The 20522-nt window shown below is 44.5% G+C and overlaps 1 protein-coding gene across 2 annotated transcripts in view; it reads right to left on the reverse strand.

Annotated features, from left to right (window-relative positions):
• Nucleotides 1–18439, reverse strand: part of LOC124005040 (small G protein signaling modulator 2-like) — a 136156-nt gene extending 117717 nt beyond the window's left edge. For both annotated transcript variants that reach the window (XM_046313899.1, XM_046313898.1), the window contains exon 1: nt 18152–18439. In XM_046313899.1, the coding sequence (XP_046169855.1) occupies nt 18152–18211 (60 nt within the window). In that variant the 5' untranslated portion in view covers nt 18212–18439. The remainder of the gene's footprint in view (nt 1–18151) is intronic.
• Between the last annotated feature and the right edge of the window lie 2083 nt (nt 18440–20522).

Below are 20522 nucleotides of genomic sequence, written 5' to 3' on the forward strand. Positions count from 1 at the left end.
TTTTCCTAGCTACCGTGCTTCTACACCTGCATTGCTTGCTGTTTGGGTTTTTAGGCTGGGTTTCTTTACAGTACATTGAGATATCAGCTGATGTAAGAAGGGCTATATAAATACATTTGATTTGATCATCATTACCATTACATTTTGCCATTGGGTGTAGAGAAAATGTTGCGGTTTTACATCCAATTTAATGTAATTCTACACATTTTGACATAGGGTGAAGAGAAACGTTTGCAGTTTTTAACATGATATCTGAGTGACTAACCCGATTGCCTCGGTCAGATTTAAGGCCCCAAATCATAAATACTTTCCTCTGTTAGTAAATCCATTAGCTGTACCTCTCTTGTCGGTCACTCGCTCCCACTCTCTGCTCGCTCTGCATGCGCTCTGCTCATGGCGTTCTGACTGAATATCCATTTCAACGGCTCTGCTTGAGCTGCCATGCTTAATGAAGAAACACGAGAGCAGCTAGCTGTTAGCTACTTTTCGTCACAAACTCAGGAAAAACTCAAGGAACATCATTAAAAAAATATATAATATCTATTTTATATTTGACAAGGTTGAAGCACGTCTGACACCAGCAGAACACGAGCAAATGGCTCAGCTTCAAAATGTTAGTGATCAATTTAGTCATACCAGAGCCCTACGTGTAACCTAGTTATTGATGAAGAAACAGGCCCTACCTGGACACTAGTTATTGATGAAGAAACAGACCCTACCTGTACCCTAGTTATTGATGAAGAAACAGACCCTACCTGTACCCTGGCTATTGATGAAGAAACAGACCCTACCTGTACCCTAGTTATTGATGAAGAAACAGGCCCTACCTGTACCCTGGCTATTGATGAAGAAACAGGCCCTACCTGGCCCTAGTTATTGATGAAGAAACAGGCCCTACCCGGCCCTAGTTATTGATGAAGAAACAGGCCCTACCTGTAACCTAGTTATTGATGAAGAAACAGGCCCTACCTGTACCCTGGCTATTGATGAAGAAACAGGCCCTACCTGTACCCTAGTTATTGATGAAGAAACAGGCCCTACCCGGCCCTAGTTATTGATGAAGAAACAGGCCCTACCTGTAACCTAGTTATTGATGAAGAAACAGGCCCTACCTGTACCCTGGCTATTGATGAAGAAACAGGCCCTACCTGTACCCTAGTTATTGATGAAGAAACAGACCCTACCTGTACCCTAGTTATTGATGAAGAAACAGGCCCTACCTGTACCCTAGTTATTGATGAAGAAACAGGCCCTACCTGTACCCTAGTTATTGATGAAGAAACAGGCCCTAACCTGATGTATAACGTCTGGGCCCATCCGGCTGGGGTTGGGGAGCAGAGCTCGACTGGTCGATAATTTGACCGTGACTACTACAAGATTAGATAGCTAGCCACTAGCCACTAATTTACCAATATAAAAATATATATTTCCCATCCCTGCTCTAGGAAACAAGGTGCAATTTGGGACGCACAAGGAGTGATACAGCACCAGAATGGCTGGACGAGTGTGTGTGTGTGTGTGTGTGTGTGTGTGTGTGTGTGTGTGTGTGTGTGTGTGTGTGTGTGTGTGTGTGTGTGTGTGTGTGTGTGTGTGTGTGTGTGTGTGTGTGTGTGTGTGTGTGTGTGTGTGTGTGTGTGTGATACTGAGGTCGTTGACACCTGTCATGCCACTTCTGACTGAGACATAGATGAAGACTGTGTTCCAAAATGGCACCCTAATTCCTCACAGTGCACCATTGGGCCCCATTGGGTTCCGGTCAAAAGTAGTTGATAGAGGAAATTATGGTTGAAATGACTAATTATGTATACATTCCAATCAGAACTGACTAGTCCAAATGCTATAATGTACTGTACATGTGAATTTTCTCTCTTGCTCCCTTTCCCAATTGTATATAATGTAGTCAGGAGTTTAGTAACAATTAAGGTCTGTTCCTTAGTTCATGCAGTTGTACAAATCTCCAGGTGGTGGGAACGGGCCATCTCCAGATTGTCTGGAATGTTGATTTATGCTGACTGGCCTTGACTTCGTGCTGATAACGCAAGAGGCTCAAGAGCTAGAGGGGCCCTCTGCTTGTGAAATGGAACGTTTGGAAAACGCTGACATCATTTTCAGTTTATAACCTGTGGAAATGTGTGTATGCGTTTAGTACTCTCTTGTAATAAACGCTGTTTACCTTTGGCTTTTAAGACTGGTCTCAATCTACTTCATGCATAATTAATGAACTTACTACTCATTAATGAATTAGACAATTAGTGCTAATTGGTTTTGGCAATAAAACATACAGGAATTTAGAATTCCTCTATCAATTGTGCACTATATAGGGATTAGGATGCCATTTGGGACATGTTCTGAGAGTTTCTACTACATAACTTAGTCCAAGAGTAGCCTTTAGCAGAACGAAAATATTCATAATTTAAAAGTCTTGGAACTGGGATTCTGTTTACTCTGTTCACAGCGACTAAGCATTTCATGGTCTTTTCCCAACGAGATCAATACATTTTAATTTAAAAGCTTTCAATATATTGCCCATCTAGTGATGTATCAGCTACAAACCATTACAGGTGGCAGAAATCCGCTTACGCCAGACATCCCTAACTTATCAACAGTAATGGGCCTGTCATTGTTGATCGAGCTGTAGATCGGTGGATCAGCATCTCAATTTAATTCATTTTAAAATGTAGGCAGTAACATCTCAATTCAGGTGTAGTAGACTTCACAGTGAAATGCTGAATACAACAGGTGTAGTAGACTTCACAGTGAAATGCTGAATACAACAGGTGTAGTAGACTTCACAGTGAAATGCTGAATACAACAGGTGTAGTAGACTTCACAGTGAAATGCTGAATACAACAGGTGTAGTAGACTTCACAGTGAAATGCTGAATACAACAGGTGTAGTAGACTTCACAGTGAAATGCTGAATACAACAGGTGTAGTAGACTTCACAGTGAAATGCTGAATACAACAGGTGTACAGTAGACTTCACAGTGAAATGCTGAATACAACAGGTGTAGTAGACCTTACAGTGAAATGCTGAATACAACAGGTGTAGTAGACCTCACAGTGAAATGCTGAATACAACAGGTGTAGTAGACCTTACAGTGAAATGCTAAATACAACAGGTGTAGTAGACCTTACAGTGAAATGCTGAATACAACAGGTGTAGTAGACTGAATACAACAGGTGTAGTAGACCTTACAGTGAAATGCTGAAATGCTGAATACAACAGGTGTAGTAGACCTTACAGTGAAATGCTGAATACAACAGGTGTAGTAGACCTTGAAATGCAGTGAAATGCTGAATACAACAGGTGTAGTAGACCTTGACAGTGAAATGCTGAATACAACAGGTGTAGTAGACCTAACAGTGAAATGCTGAATACAACAGGTGTAGTAGACCTCACAGTGAAATGCTGAATACAACAGGTGTAGTAGACCTCACAGTGAAATGCTGAATACAACAGGTGTAGTAGACCTCACAGTGAAATGCTGAATACAACAGGTGTAGTAGACCTCACAGTGAAATGCTGAATACAACAGGTGTAGTAGACCTCACAGTGAAATGCTGAATACAACAGGTGTAGTAGACCTCACAGTGAAATGCTGAATACAACAGGTGTAGTAGACCTCACAGTGAAATGCTGAATACAACAGGTGTAGTAGACCTCACAGTGAAATGCTGAATACAACAGGTGTAGTAGACCTCACAGTGAAATGCTGAATACAACAGGTGTAGTAGACCTCACAGTGAAATGCTTACTTACAAGCACTTAAACAACAATGCAGTTTAGAAAAAAATAAGTGTAAAGTAAAAAATACAAAATAAAAGAAACAAATGATTAAAGAGCAGCAGTAAAATAACAAATAGTGAGGCTATATTGAGTGGGTACCGGTACAGAGTCAACGTGCAGGGGCACCGGTTAGTAATGAGGCTATATTGAGGGGGTACCGGTACAGAGTCAACGTGCAGGGGCACCGGTTAGTAATGAGGCTATATTGAGGGGGTACCGGTACAGAGTCAACGTGCAGGGGCACCGGTTAGTAATGAGGCTATATTGAGGGGGTACCGGTACAGAGTCAACGTGCAGGGGCACTGGTTAGTAATGAGGCTATATTGAGGGGGTACCGGTACAGAGTCAACGTGCAGGGGCACCGGTTAGTAATGAGGCTATATTGAGGGGGTACCGGTACAGAGTCAACGTGCAGGGGCACCGGTTAGTAATGAGGCTATATTGAGGGGGTACCGGTACAGAGTCAACGTGCAGGGGCACCGGTTAGTAATGAGGCTATATTGAGGGGGTACCGGTACAGAGTCAACGTGCGGGGGCACCGGTTAGTAATGAGTCTATATTGAGGGGGTACAGGTACAGAGTCAATGTGCGGGGGCACCGGTTAGTTGAGGTAATTTAGGTCAAATGTACACGTAGGAAGAGTTAAAGTGACTATGCATAGATGATAGGGAGTAGCAGCAGCATAAGGGGGGGGGGCAATACAAATAGTCTGGGTAGCCATTTCATGAGCTGTTCAGGAGTCTTATGGCTTGGGGGAAGAAGCTGTTTATGAAGTCTTCTGGACCTAGACTTGGCGCTCCGGTACGGCTTGCAGAGACAACATCCTATGACTAAGGTGGCTGGAGTCGTTGACAATTGTTTGGGCCTTCCTCTTTACCAGGCGGTGTTCGGGGTCCTGGATGGCAGGAAGCTTGGCCCCAGTGATGAACTGGGCTGTACGCACCACCCTCTGTCGTGCCTTGCGGTTGGAGGCTGAGCAGTTGCATACCAGCCAGTGACGCAACCTCGATGGTGCAGCTGTAGAACTTCTTAAGGATTTGACGATCCATAGGCATTTTCCTGCCCTCTTCCCGACTGTCTTGGTGTGTTTGAAACATTCTAGTTTGTTGGTGATGTGGACATCAAGGAGCTCTCAACCTGCTTCACTACAGCCCCATTAATGAGAATTAAGTGTTCAGTTCTCATTTTCCTGTAGTCCACAATCATCTCCTTTGTCTTGATCATTTTGAGGGAGATGTTGTTATCCTGGCACCACACTGTCAGGTCTCTGATCTCCTCCCTATAGTCTGTCTCATCGTTGTCGGTGATCAGGCCTACCACTGTTGTGTCTTCGGCAAACTTAATGGTGTTGGGAGTCGTGCTTGGCCATGCAGTCATGGGTGAACACGGAGTACAGGAGGGGACTGAGTATGTACCCCTGAGGGGCCCCCGTGTTGAGGATCAGCGTGGCAGATGGGTTGTTACCTAACCTTACCTTACCTTACCACCTGAGGATGGCCCGTCAGGAAGTCCAGGATCCAGTTGCAGAGGGAGATGTTTAGTCCCAGGATCCTTAGCTTAGTGATGAGCTTTGAGGACACTATGGTGTTGAACGCTGAGCTGTTGTCAATGAATAGCATTCTCACGTAGGTGCTCCTTTTGTCCATGTAGGAAAGGGCAGTGTGGAGTGCAACAGAAACTGCATCATCTGTGGGTCTGTTGGGCGGTATACAAATTGGAGTGGGTCTAGTGTTTCTGGGATAATGGTGTTGATGTGAGCCATGACGAGTCTATCAAAGCACTTCATGGCTACAGACCTAAGTGCTACGGTTCGGTAGTCATTTAGGCAGGTTACCTTGGTGATCTCGGTGGTCAGCTTGAAACATCTTGGTATTACAGACTCTGTCAGGGACAGGTTGACAATGTCAGTGAAGACACGTGCCAGTTGAGCAGCGCATGCTCGGTGTACACATTCTGGTAATCCATCTGGCCCTGCAGCCTTGTGACTGTTGACCTGTTTAAAAAGGTCTTATTCGCATCAGCTATGGAGAGCGTGATCAGACAGTCGTCCGAAACAGCTGATGCTCTCATGCATACTTCAGCGTTGCTTGCCTCGAGGCGAGCATAGAAGTGATTTAGCTCGTATGGTAGGCTCGTGTCACTGGGCAGCTCACGGCTGTGCTTCCCTTTGTAGTCTGTAATAGATTTCTGACGACCGTCGGAGCCGATGTAGTACGATTCAATCTTAGTCCTGTATTGACGCTTTGCCTGTTTGATGGTTCGTCGAAGGGCATAGCGGGATTTCTTATAAGTGTCCGGGTTAGAGTCCCGCTCCTTGAAAGCGGAAGATCTACCCTTTAGCTCAGTGCGGACGTTGCCTGTAATTCATGCACTTATTGATAAAGCCAGTGACTGATGTGGTGACCTCCTCAATGCCGTCGCAAGAATCCCGGAACATATTCCAGTCTGTGTTAGCAAAACAGGCCTGTAGCTTAGCACCTGCTTCATCTGACCACTTCCTTTTTGAGCGATTCACTGGTACTTCCTGCTTTAGTTTTTGCTCATAAGCAAGAATCATGAGGATAGCGTTATGGTTAGATTTGGCAAATGGAAGGCTATGTACTCATCTCTGTGTGTGGAGTAAATATGGTCCAGTTTTTTTTCCTCCGGTTGCACATTTATTAATGTATTAATTATTTATTTTTAACACGCTGGTAGAAATGAGGTAAAACAGATTTAGGTTTCCCTGCATTAAAGCCCCCGGCCACTAGGGGCGCCGCCTCTGGATGAGCGTTTTCCTGTTTTCTTATGGCCTTATTCAGCTCATTGAGTACGGTCTTCGTGCCAGCATCGGTTTGTGGTTACAGATACGAAAAATATAGATGAAAATGCTCTCGGTAAATAGTGTGGTCTACAGCTTATCATGAGATACTCTACCTCAGGCAAGCAAAACCTTGAGACTTCCTTAATATTAGATTTTGTGCACCAGCTGTTATTTACAAATAGACACAGACCGCCATCCCTTGTTTTACCGGAGGCAGCTGTTCTGTCTTGCTGTTGGACAGAAAACCCAGCCAGCTGTATGTTATCCATGTCATCGTTCAGCCACACGACTCTGTGAGACATAAGATATAACAGATTTTTTATTTCCCGATGATAAGATAGTCTTGATCGGAGCTCATTCTTTTTGTTATCCAATGAGTGCACGTTGGCTAATAGGACTGTTGGTAGAGAGGGATGACTCACTCGCCATCGGATCCTTACAAGGTACCCCAACCAACCTCGTGTCCCAAATATCTCCTTCTCTTCTTTATGCGAATGACGGTGATTTGGGCCTGTCAGGTGTCTGAAGTAAATCCTTTTCATCAGACTCATTCAAGAAAGAAAAAAAAAAATTAGTGAATAATACGTAGAATGTATGCACACATGACTGTAAGTCGCTTTGGATAAAAGCGTCTGCTAAATGGCATATATTATTATTATTATTATTAATCGCTGTCCTGATATCCAGAAGCTCTCCAGAAGAGACGGTGGCAGAAACATTGTATAAAATGAGTTATTTCTTATTTATTATTATTTATTATTATTATTATTTATTTATTATTTCTATGTGAATTTGGTCTTTGGGCGCCCAAACATTTATGCAGCAATAAAAGGGTTAATACATGTCTGTATACAGAGACCCTGTAGTACATTTTAGGTTAATATATGCCATTTAGCAGACGCTTTTATCCACAGTTTACAAAGTACAGTTTACAAAGTACATACAATTACATTACATTCTGTGTATTGTACAAAATAATTGCATTGATTTGAAGAAAAAAAATGGGGAACAGAAAGAGAATATATAAATGCCGTCAGTAATAACAGTTCCATTTCCAGATGGTGATCGAGTTATTGGGAGCGATAGGTAATCAATATACATTCCTTATGTCTGCCGATCGTTCAATTCAGACAGATTGAACAAGTCAAGGGAACTGCCAATTCTAAAAGCTTTTTTTTATTTTTACCTTTATTTAACTAGGCTAAATCTGTTCAGGGGCAGAATGACAGATTTGTACCATGTCAGCTCGAGATTTGATCCAACCTTTCGTTTACTAGTCCAACGCTCTAACCACTAGGCTACCTGCCACCTCAACGCTCTAACCACTAGGCTACCTGCCACCTCTACGCTCTAACCACTAGGCTACCTGCCTCCTCTACGCTCTAACCACTAGGCTACCTGCCTCCTCTACGCTCTAACCACTAGGCTACCTGCCTCCTCTACGCTCTAACCACTAGGCTACCTGCCTCCTCTACGCTCTAACCACTAGGCTACCTGCCTCCTCTACGCTCTAACCACTAGGCTACCTGCCTCCTCTACGCTCTAACCACTAGGCTACCTGCCTCCTCTACGCTCTAACCACTAGGCTACCTGCCTCCTCTACGCTCTAACCACTAGGCTACCTGCCTCCTCTACGCTCTAACCACTAGGCTACCTGCCTCCTCTACGCTCTAACCACTAGGCTACCTGCCTCCTCTACACTCTAACCACTAGGCTACCTGCCTCCTCTACACTCTAACCACTAGGCTACCTACCGCCTCTACACTCTAACCACTAGGCTACCTGCCTCCTCTACACTCTAAACACTAGGCTACCTGCCTCCTCTACACTCTAACCACTAGTCATTACAGACGTCATTTCCGGTCACAACTTGCAGGCTTGTTTTCAAATTGCTGTGCGTTTTGTTGCCAACCTATTTTGCTACCTGACAACTTTACGGGTTTCACTTTTTAATTACCGTTCATATATTTATTTTTTCCTCGACTTTTTCACTCCGGACGCTTTATCTGGACACAATTCGTCAGGACCTCCAACAGCCGAAGCTAAGTAGTAACATTAACATGATGCCTTCTAATTGCAGCCGCTGTGCTCGCCTTACGGCGAGGATAGCTGTACTGCAAGCCCAGCTTCAGACGCAATCGTTAGGCAAGGGTAATTTCAGTGTAGGAAAGGATGAAACAGCGTCTGTGCCACCAGTAAGTACAGATAGTAGTATAAATCCCCTGGCACAGTCCCCGCAGCCGGACAACTTTCTCACGGTTTCTGGAAGGAAATGCTGTAGGAACGCTCAACCGGTGTCGCTCATTCAGCAGACAGAAACTTTCAACCGGTTCTCCCCATTAAGCAGCGGGTCGGTGTCAGAGGCCGAGTCTTCTCTGGTCTCTACTCCTCCCGTTACGGGGTCTGAGACGCCGAAGCTTCCCACCATTAGCTCTGACAAATTGAAAACTCTAGTCATTGGCGACTCCATTACCCGCAGTATTAGACTTAAAGCGAATCATCCAGCGATCATACACTGTTTACCCGGGGCAGGGCTACCGACGTTAAGGCTAATCTGAAGATGGTGCTGGCTAAAGCTAAAACTGGCGAGTGTAGAGAGTATAGAGATATTGTTATCCACGTCGGCACCAACGATGTTAGGATGAAACAGTCAGAGATCACCAAGCGCAACATAGCTTCTGCGTGCATATCAGCTAGAAAGATGTGTCGGCATCGAGTAATTGTCTCTGGCCCCCTCCCAGTTAGGGGAGTGATGAGCTCTACAGCAGAGTCTCACAACTCAATCGCTGGTTGAAAACTGTTTTCTGCCCCTCCCAAAAGATAGAATTTGTAGATAATTGGCCCTCTTTCTGGGACTCGCCCACAAACAGGACCAAGCCTGACCTGCTGAGGAGTGACGGACTCCATCCTAGCTGGAGGGGTGCTCTCATCTTATCTGCCAACATAGACAGGGCTCTAACTCCTCTAGCTCCACAATGAAATAGGGTGCAGGCCAGGCAGCAGGCTATTAGCCAGCCTGCCAGCATAGTGGAGTCTGCCACTAGCATAGTTAGTGTAGTCAGCTTAGCTATCACCATTGAGACCGTGTCTGTGCCTCGACCTGGGTTGGGCAAAACTAAACATGGCGGTGTTCGCCTTAGCAATCTCACTAGGATAAAGACCACCTCCATTCCTGTCATTACTGAAAGAGATCATGATACCTCACATCTCAAAATAGGGCTACTTAATGTTAGATCCCTTACTTCAAAGGCAATTATAGTCAATGAACTAATCACTGATCATAATCTTGATGTGATTGGCCTGACTGAAACATGGCTTAAGCCTGATGAATTTACTGTGTTAAATGAGGCCTCACCTCCTGGCTACACTAGTGACCATATCCCCCGTGCATCCCGCAAAGGCGGAGGTGTTGCTAACATTTACGATAGCAAATTTCAATTTACAAAAAAAAAAAAAAATGACGTTTTCGTCTTTTGAGCTTCTAGTCATGAAATCTATGCAGCCTACTCAATCACTTTTTATAGCTACTGTTTACAGGCCTCCTGGGCCATATACAGCGTTTCTCACTGAGTTCCCTGAATTCCTATCAGACCTTGTAGTCATTGCAGATAATATTCTAATCTTTGGTGACTTTAATATTCACATGGAAAAGTCCACAGACCCACTCCAAAAGGCTTTTGGAGCCATCATCGACTCAGTGGGTTTTGTCCAACATGTCTCTGGACCCACTCACTCTCACAGTCATACGCTGGACCTAGTTTTGTCCCATGGAATAAATGTTGTGGATCTTAATGTTTTTCCTCATAATCCTGGACTATCAGACCACCATTTTATTACGTTTGCAATTGCAACAAATAATCTGCTCAGACCCCAACCAAGGAACATCAAAAGTCGTGCTATAAATTCACAGACAACACAAAGATTCCTTGATGCCCTTCCAGACTCCCTCTGCCTACCCAAGGACGCCAGAGGACAAAAATCCGTTAACCACCTAACTGAGGATCTCAATTTAACCTTGCGCAATACCCTAGATGCAGTTGCACCCCTAAAAACTAAAAAAATGTCTCATAAGAAACTAGCTCCATGGTACACAGAAAATACCCGAGCTCTGAAGCAAGCTTCCAGAAAATTGGAACGGAAATGGCGCCACACCAAACTGGAAGTCTTCCGACTAGCTTGGAAGGATGGTACCGTGCAGTACCGAAGAGCCCTTACTGCTGCTCGATCGTCCTATTTTTCTAACTTAATTGAGGAAAATAAGAACAATCCGAAATTCCTTTTTGATACTGTGGCAAAGCTAACTAAAAAGCAGCATTCCCCAAGAGAGGATGACTTGCACTTTAGCAGTGATAAATTCATGAACTTCTTTGAGGAAAAGATTATGATTATTAGAAAGCAAATTACGGACTCCTCTTTAAACCTGCGTATTCCTCCAAACCTCAGTTGTCCTGAGTCTGCACAACTCTGCCAGGACCTAGGATCAAGAGAGACGCTCAAGTGTTTTAGTACTATATCTCTTGACACAATGATGAAAATAATCATGGCCTCTAAACCTTCAAGCTGTATACTGGACCCTATTCCAACTAAACTACTGAAAGAGCTGCTTCCTGTGCTTGGCCCTCCTATGTTGAACATAATAAACGGCTCTCTATCCACTGGATGTGTACCAAACTCACTAAAAGTGGCAGTAATAAAGCCTCTCTTGAAAAAGCCAAACCTTGACCCAGAAAATATAAAAAACTATCGGCCTATATCGAATCTTCCATTCCTCTCAAAGATTTTAGAGAAGGCTGTTGCGCAGCAACTCACTGCCTTCCTGAAGACAAACAATGTATACGAAATGCTTCAGTCTGGTTTTAGACCCCATCATAGCACTGAGACGGCACTTGTGAAGGTGGTAAATGACATTTTGATGGCATCGGACCGAGGCTCTGCATCTGTCCTCGTGCTCCTAGACCTTAGTGCTGCTTTTGATACCATCGATCACCACATTCTTTTGGAGAGATTGGAAACCCAAATTGGTCTACACGGACATGTTCTGGCCTGGTTTAGGTCTTATCTGTCGGAAAGATATCAGTTTGTCTCTGTGAATGGTTTGTCCTCTGACAAATCAACTGTACATTTCGGTGTTCCTCAAGGTTCTGTTTTAGGACCACTATTGTTTTCACTATATATTTTACCTCTTGGGGATGTTATTCGAAAACATAATGTAAACTTTCACTGCTATGCGGATGACACACAGCTGTACATTTCAATGAAACATGGTGAAGCACCAAAATTGCCCTCGCTAGAAGCATGTGTTTCAGACATAAGGAAGTGGATGGCTGCAAACTTTCTACTATTAAACTCGGACAAAACAGAGATGCTTGTTCTAGGTCCCAAGAAACAAAGAGATCTTCTGTTGAATCTGACAATTAATCTTAATGGTTGTACAGTCGTCTCAAATAAAACTGTGAAGGACCTCGGCGTTACTCTGGACCCTGATCTCTCTTTTGAAGAACATATCAAGACCATTTCGAGGACAGCTTTTTTCCATCTACGTAACATTGCAAAAATCAGAAACTTTCTGTCCAAAAATGATGCAGAAAAATTTATCCATGCTTTTGTCACTTCTAGGTTAGACTACTGCAATGCTCTATTTTCCGGCTACCCGGATAAAGCACTAAATAAACTTCAGTTAGTGCTAAATACGGCTGCTAGAATCCTGACTAGAACCAAAAAATTTGATCATATTACTCCAGTGCTAGCCTCTCTACACTGGCTTCCTGTCAAAGCAAGGGCTGATTTCAAGGTTTTACTGCTAACCTACAAAGCATTACATGGGCTTGCTCCTACCTACCTCTCTGATTTGGTCCTGCCGTACATACCTATACGTACGCTACGGTCACAAGACGCAGGCCTCCTAATTGTCCCTAGAATTTCTAAGCAAACAGCTGGAGGCAGGGCTTTCTCCTATAGAGCTCCATTTTTATGGAACGGTCTGCCTACCCATGTCAGAGACGCAAACTCGGTCTCAACCTTTAAGTCTTTACTGAAGACTCATCTCTTCAGTGGGTCATATGATTGAGTGTAGTCTGGCCCAGGAGTGGGAAGGTGAACGGAAAGGCTCTGGAGCAACGAACCGCCCTTGCTGTCTCTGCCTGGCCGGTTCCCCTTTTTCCACTGGGATTCTCTGCCTCTAACCCTGTTACGGGGCTGAGTCACTGGCTTGCTGGGGCTCTCTCGTGCCGTCCCTGGGGGGGGTGCGTCACCTGGGTGGGTTGATTCACTGTTGTGGTCGGCCTGTCTGGGTTTCCCCCCTTGGGTTGTACCGTGTCGGAGATCTTTGTGGGCTATACTCGGCCTTGTCTCAGGATGGTAAGTTGGTGGTTGAAGATTTCCCTCTAGTGGTGTGGGGGCTGTGCTTTGGCAAAGTGGGTGGGGTTATATCCTTCCTGTTTGGCCCTGTCCGGGGGTGTCCTCGGATGGGGCCACAGTGTCTCCTGACCCCTCCTGTCTCAGCCTCCAGTATTTATGCTGCAGTAGTTTATGTGTCGGGGGCTAGGGTCAGTTTGTTTATCTGGAGTACTTCTCCTGTCCTATTCGGTGTCCTGTGTAAATCTAAGTGTGCGTTCTCTAATTCTCTCCTTCTCTCCTTCTTTCTCTCTCTCGGAGGACCTGAGCCCTAGAACCATGCCCCAGGACTACCTGACATGATGACTCCTTGCTGTCCCCAGTCCACCTGGCCATGCTGCTGCTCCAGTTTCAACTGGCCTGGGCCCTAGGACCATGTCCCAGGACTACCTGACATGAGGACTCCTTGCTGTCCCCAGTCCACCTGGCCATGCTCCTGCTCCAGTTTCAACTGTTCTGCCTTACTATTATTCAACCATGCTGGTCATTTATGAACATTTGAACATCTTGGCCACGTTCTGTTATAATCTCCACCCGGCACAGCCAGAAGAGGACTGGCCACCCCACATATGCTCTCTCTAATTCTCTCTTTCTTTCTCTCTCTCGGAGGACCTGAGCCCTAGGACCGTGCCCCAGGACTACCTGACATGATGGCTCCTTGCTGTCCCCAGTCCACCTGACTGTGCTGCTGCTCCAGTTTCAACTGTTCTGCCTTATTATTATTTGACCATGCTGGTCATTTATGAACATTTGAACATCTTGGTCATTTTCTGTTATAATCTCTACCCGGCACAGCCAGAAGAGGACTGGCCACCCCACATAGCCCGGTTCCTCTCTAGGTTTCTTCCTAGGTTTTGGCCTTTCTAGGGAGTTTTTCCTAGCCACCGTGCTTTTACACCTGCATTGTTTGCTGTTTGGGGTTTTAGGCTGGGTTTCTGTACAGCACTTTGAGATATCAGCTGATGTACGAAGGGCTATATAAATAAATTTGATTTGATTTGATTTGATTAGGCTACCTGCCGCCCCAAAGGTCAAAGCATTCTCTCTCCTCATACACAAATGGCACGTTAATCCCTTCATCAAGGATCTCTCTGTACTTTGCTCCGTTCATCTTTCCCCTCAATCCCGACTAGTCTCCCAGTCCCTGCCGCTGAAACATGATGCTCCTGCCACCACCATGCTTCACCGTAGGGATGGTGCCACCACCATGCTTCACCGTAGGGATGGTGTCAGGTTTCCTCCAGATGTGCAGCTTGGCATTCAGGTCAAAGAGTTCAATCTTGGTTTCATCAGACCAGATAATCTTGTTTCTTATGGTCTGAGAGTCCTTTGGGTGCCTTATGGCAAACTGCAAGGGGGCTGTCATGTGCCTTTTACAGAGGAGTGGCTTCCTCACCTCTCTGACCAAGGCCCTTCTCCCCCGATTGCTCCATTTGGCTGGGTGGCCAGCTCAAGGAAGAGTCTTGGTTGTTCCAAACCTTCAACGCTGCATAAATATTTCGGTACCCTTCACCAGATCTGTGCCTCGACACAATCCTCAACAATTCCGTCGACCTCACGTGTCTTGGTTCTTGCTCTGACACACACTGTCAACTGTGGGACCTTATATAGACAGGTGTGTGCCTTTTCAAATCATGTCCAATTAATTGACTTTACCACAGGTGGACTCCAATCAAGTTGTAGAAACGTCTCAAGGATGATCAATGGAAACAGGATGCACCTGAGATCAATTTTGAGTCTCATAGCAAAGGGTCTGAATACTTATGTAAATACAGTATCTTTTTATATATATGACACACACACAAAAAAATATCTTAAAACCTGTTTTTGCTTTGTCATTATTGTGAGTAGATTGTTGAGGATTTATTTTAAAATTTTAAATCAATTTTAGAATAAGGCTGTAACAAAACAGAATGTGGAAAAGGGGAAGGGGTCTGAATACTTTCCAAATGCCCTATATAGGGAATAGGGTGCCATTTGGGATGCACTCAGACTATAGCAATAGGCTACACAGAGACAATCAGTGTCTCCCAAGTTGGCAAACTGATCTAGACCAGTCTGTCTGGCAAGTACAAGGCCTAGGCTGCACAGAAAGAGAGACCTCCACAAAAAGTGGTCTTCATCAGTGTCAAGAATTGAACTCAATGAAACAAACTGTACGTGAGGGAAGGTTTTCTCTGGACGAAGATCAAGTCTAGTCCGAGGCTAAAAAAGCTCAATGAGTACCTCCTTGGAAAGTGTCTGGGAAACTGGCCACAACTGTGCATTTCATCCTACAATAAACCACCCTAAGGACATTCATATGACTGCATCACTACCAGACATTGAAACACATTCCTCAAAACAAGCTTGTCTTTGGTGCACAGCAGGCAATTTAGGTTTTATGAAACCTAACATCAACAGGAAATATTAACTATTCATCTTTGCTGTTTTAAAAACACCAGTAAATATAACCAGAGGCAATCTTCAAAGACTAGAGCCCAGAGCGCCATGCTGCTGTCTCTACTTCTGTCTGTCTGTGTCAGTACCCCACCAGGTACACCACCGAGTCTTTCCCTGACTGCCTGGTCTGTGTTGGGAAGAGGTGATGTCACATCTCAACTACAGCCAGAGAGTCTTCTGGCCCTACATTATTCTCAGCATCTGTAATGATAGTTCCATTATTCGTATCATTATGCCAAGTCTCATTTCATATGGCAGGGACCCAAAACGCTGTAGAAAACTCTGTTTGACTGATGAGTTCAGCCTACCAATTGTCATGTTTGACAAATAGTGTCCTGAAAGCTGGACAATCAGATGTGTTCTTTACACTTCAATCAAATGAAATAGTAATGGTTTACTGGCATTTATTTTATGCAAAACTACAATGTATTCAGAAATAAAATGACAAAATCTTCCCAAGCAAACTGCTCACAATGTGGAACTGAGAAAAAAAATGCTTTTATTCAACCTCATTTCATAGTAACTCTATGCAGTTACTGCTAACATGAACCCTATTTTCTTCTAAATAGAAGCAGGATACTTGCCCAGAGGTTTTAATCATGTGGGCTAGGGGGCAGTATTTTGACCTCTGGATGACAAGCGTGCCCAAAGTAAACTGGCTGTAACTCAGGCCCAGAAGCTAGGATATGCATATAAAATTGGTAGATTTATTTTTTTTTTAACTCAAAAGTTTCTAAAACTGTTCAAATAATGTCTGTGAGTATAACAGAACTGATATGGCAATCATTCAGCCCACCATTGATTCCTATGGCTGTCGTTTTTAACATGAAGGGAAAACCTCCCAGATTGCAGTTCCCAGGGCTTCCACTAGATCTCAACAGTATTTAGAAAGAGTTCCAGGCTTTATTTCTTTTTAAAATGAGCTAGAATTTGTATTTGTGGCTCCCATTTTGGCTGTAGTGTTTGTTACGCGTTCTGGTGAATGCGTGTACTTTGTTGTTCATCTCCGGGAATGACAATAACAACTCTCCGTCTTAAATTTGATCGTTTATTTAAGTATTAGGGTACCTAAGGTTTGATTATAAACATTGTTTGACTTGTTTGGGGAAGTTTATTGGTAGCGTTTGGGATTCATTTTGTATTAATTTTGAAGGAGGGAAACTGGGTGGATTATTGAATGAAGCGCACCAGCTAAACTGAGTTTTTGGGGGATATAAAGAAGGACTTTATCAAACAAAAAGGACCATTTGTGATGTAGCTGGGACCTTTTGGAGTGCCAACAGAAGAAGATCTTCAAAAGGTGAAACATTTATTTTTGCGCCATTTCTGACTTTCGTGGCGCATCTGCCTGGTTGGAAAATGTCTTTAATGCTTTTGTGTGCTGGGCGCTGTCATCAGATAATTGCATGGGTGTGCTTTCTCCGTAAAGCCTTTTTTAAATCTGACACAGCGGTTGGATTAACAAGAAGATAAGCTTTTAACTGATGTTTGACACTTGTATTTTTAATAATGTTAAATATTATTTCTGTAATTTGCAGATGTGAACTCTTATTTCTGTAATTTGATTTCCGCTCTCTACAATTTCACGGGATGTTGTCAAGGTGGGTCGCTAGCAGCACGTCTAGCCCAAAGAGGCTAACCACTAGGCTACCTGCTGCCCCTAATGTACAACAGGAAGAGATATCATTAGCGTACAAAATAAAATCAAAATAGGCTTTCAGGTCCTTTTATGCCAAATCTGTTAATAGCAGTGAATAAGCCATGTTCCACGTATTTTTTTTAAATAATCACTTTAAAAGGCATCCAACCAACACCCTCATATTCATAGGCTCTACTGGTCAGCAATGTTGGTCAATCTATTATTTGGGGGGTGCTTCAGGCAAAGTCCCATAACACCTGTTGTTATTGTGAAACTACAGTGTCGCTATTCAGTTATAAGGTAACTTAATGTGAAGTTTTAACATTCTGTAATCGCGGAGTTACATTTTTCTGATAGTATTGTACTCTTATCGTTATGAACAAATCTGGGGGAAAAAATGGGTAGCCTTTTTAAACTGCTGGATTAGATTGTCACAGCGACTGTAATTAACAACGGGCTCCCTCCTATTAATTTACTTTTGAGAAACATATGGCTATTACTACTATTAATACGCTAATGTAAACTGCTCAACATATAGTGCCGGAGGATCTCCGATATGACTTAATAATATCGACATTGAAATGAGTCTTCCCTGCACAATTAGCCTCGCCAGTAGATAGATCACAGAGCTATTGTCTATATGGCACTGCAACAGCCTAGGCGGTGTGCTCCACCTGTAGCAATCGTTTTCTTCTACAAAAAGGCGTCCATAGGAAGCTTTTCATTCCAATGGCTCTTCCACATCATACTCCCTTGGGAAACTAAAACTACTGAAGCGTCGACATTTAAGGGGAAACCGAAGTGAGCGACGACAAAAAAAACGGAAAAACGTAATGTAGATGTACTTCTAACACGCGTTGCATTATTCCAGCCGGTGGCTAGAGTAGGCTACACAGTAATAACAGAAATAGTGTATCAATTCCTCTCTCGCGACGTATCCACAACATTATCATTCTTCATCATCATCATGTATCACGGACATTTACCGAGAAATACATGAACCGGATTTGCTGAAATTTCCCCATACAACCCTCACTCATTATAGACCAAGAGCTCAAAAGAGGCGTGAAACAAAATGCACTTACCTCTCTTTTCACATTCCATAGTAATTTATCTTTGAATTCTTCATCTGTGCACGAACCCATGGCTCTCGGTGGTCTTGTGTCGGTCTCTGTGACAGACAAAGTTACGACTGCAAACAGCGTCAACGTGATTGTCCACAATCTCGGATGTCTGGTGCTCTCCACCCTTTCTTAAAGCTTGTATTTACTTCTCCCCCTCCTTCCCTCTCACAGCAAAGTGCTCGGGCCTCCAGATAGCAGGCGGTTGACGCATCTGTGTGGCGGTCCTGCCGCGGCGCATTGAGGAGCCATCTTCACGTCCACTCAGAATGACGCCAGCGGTGCTCGACCCACCCCCTTTAACACGGTTTATCAATGGAGTCGATCACTTCACGCATCTCACGCTCCATACACATTTCCAGCACTACGACAGACAGTTATTTATAGCTCTCCTCTGTTTGCGTGTGCGTGTGTACAGGACGATTGGGGGATATTGAGGTGTGATGCTCAGGAGCATTTTATCTGTAGTCTTTTTGTATGTAATATGAAAGAGCCATGGAGGTTTCAAAGACAGACACTCACAGAACAACAACACTGATAGGGCACACAAACACACAATACCATAACAAAAACACAAGACACACAAAATATAACTGACAACACAATATCTCATTAATTTGCAGTCATGTGTGTGACCATCATTAAATTGATCAATGATACTGCCATGTAACATATGCCAAAGCAAATAGCCCTACTTGCACTAGTGCTTCACTCAATTAAGAAACACATGGCCATTATTCTGATCTAGGGCATGGGTTTGTCTGAGCCTATTTTGAGGCTAGGGATATTTTGAATGAAGATGATTGAGGTCAGCAGCTCCCCGTTTTAGAAATTGTGTCATCGCATGTTTTGGCTGCAATAGAAATTAATCAATGTAGTCATTACCATCATGATATACAGAATAAGCGTTTTCACTGGGACTTTTTTCTGTCATTCTATATCTCTAACTAGCGCCCCCTGTGGCCGTTCATGGACTACAGATGTCTGCCCAGAGCCATACCCGTCGCTTCACTCGACTGGTTCCAGAGCCATGCCCGTTCCATTCCAGAGCCATGCCCGTTCCATTCCAGAGCCATGCCCGTTCCATTCCAGAGCCATGCCCGTTCCATTCCAGAGCCATGCCCGTTCCATTCCAGAGCCATGCCCGTTCCATTCCAGAGCCATGCCCGTTCCATTCCAGAACCATGCCCGTTCCATTCCAGAACCATTTCTGCTTCCCTCCACTGTCCAAGTGGAATATGGAGAGATGTTTCATGAGCTGAAATAAAAAAGATCCCAGAAAGTGAGCTGCAGAAATGGCCACCAGAACTGTTGCCAAAGAATTGAATGTTCAATTCTCTACCATAAGCCGCATCCAACATCCTTTCAGAGAATTTGGCAGTACGTCCAACCGGACTAAAACACATTGTGTAACAGCCCAGGAACTCCATATCCGGGTTCTTCAGCAGCAGGATCGTCTGAAACCAGCCACCCGGACAGCTGATGAAACTGTCCATAGGATGAGTAGCAGAGGGAGGAGAGAACACCTAGTTGACTTGTGGTGGCTATTCAGCAGGCTGATGGTCTGAGGGTACAAACTATTGGCTAGTCTCTCAGTTTTTGCCATGATGCACCCACACTGCCCTTGTCGGAGTGATTTAAGCGGGGAGAACAGAGATTGCTTGGGTCCCTGATGATCTTCTTGACCTTCCTGAGACACCTGGTGTTGTAGGTGTCCTGTAGGGCAGGTAAGTGTGCACCCAATGGTGCGTTCGGCTGCACGTATCACCCTCTGAAGAGCCTTGTGGTCCACGGTGGAGTTGCCATACCAGACTGCGATGCAAGCCCGACAGTATGCTCTCGACGGTGCTCCTGTAGAACACTGAGGGCCCTCTGGGACAGGCCGAATTTCTTCAGCATCCTGACGTTGAAGAGTCGCTGTGGTGCCTTCATCAACGCGGTGTCCATGTGGTTAGACCATTCCAGCTTCTCTGAGACGTGTACCCCCGAGGAATTTGAAGTTATTGACCGTCTCCACAGCAGCCCCGTTGATGTGGATGGGGGTGTGTCCAGCCTGGTTCCTCCTGAAGTCCACAATCCTCTCCTTTGTTGTGCTAACATTGAGGGAGAGGTTGTTTACCTGGCACCACGCCGTCAGAGTGCCTCCCTCCTCCCTGTAGGGTGTCTGGTCTTTGTTGGTGATCAGGCCTACCGCTGTTGTGTCGTCAGCGAACTTGATGATAGAGTTGAAACTGTGAGACGTAGTCGTGCCTGAGTGAGAAAGCAATGAGAGCGAGGAAACAAGTATGCTACGCAGCGAAGCCTGTCGTTAGACTCTGAGTTAAACTTGGAAACT

Source organism: Oncorhynchus gorbuscha, linkage group LG19, assembly GCF_021184085.1.
Source record: "Oncorhynchus gorbuscha isolate QuinsamMale2020 ecotype Even-year linkage group LG19, OgorEven_v1.0, whole genome shotgun sequence".
NCBI lineage: Eukaryota > Metazoa > Chordata > Actinopteri > Salmoniformes > Salmonidae > Oncorhynchus > Oncorhynchus gorbuscha.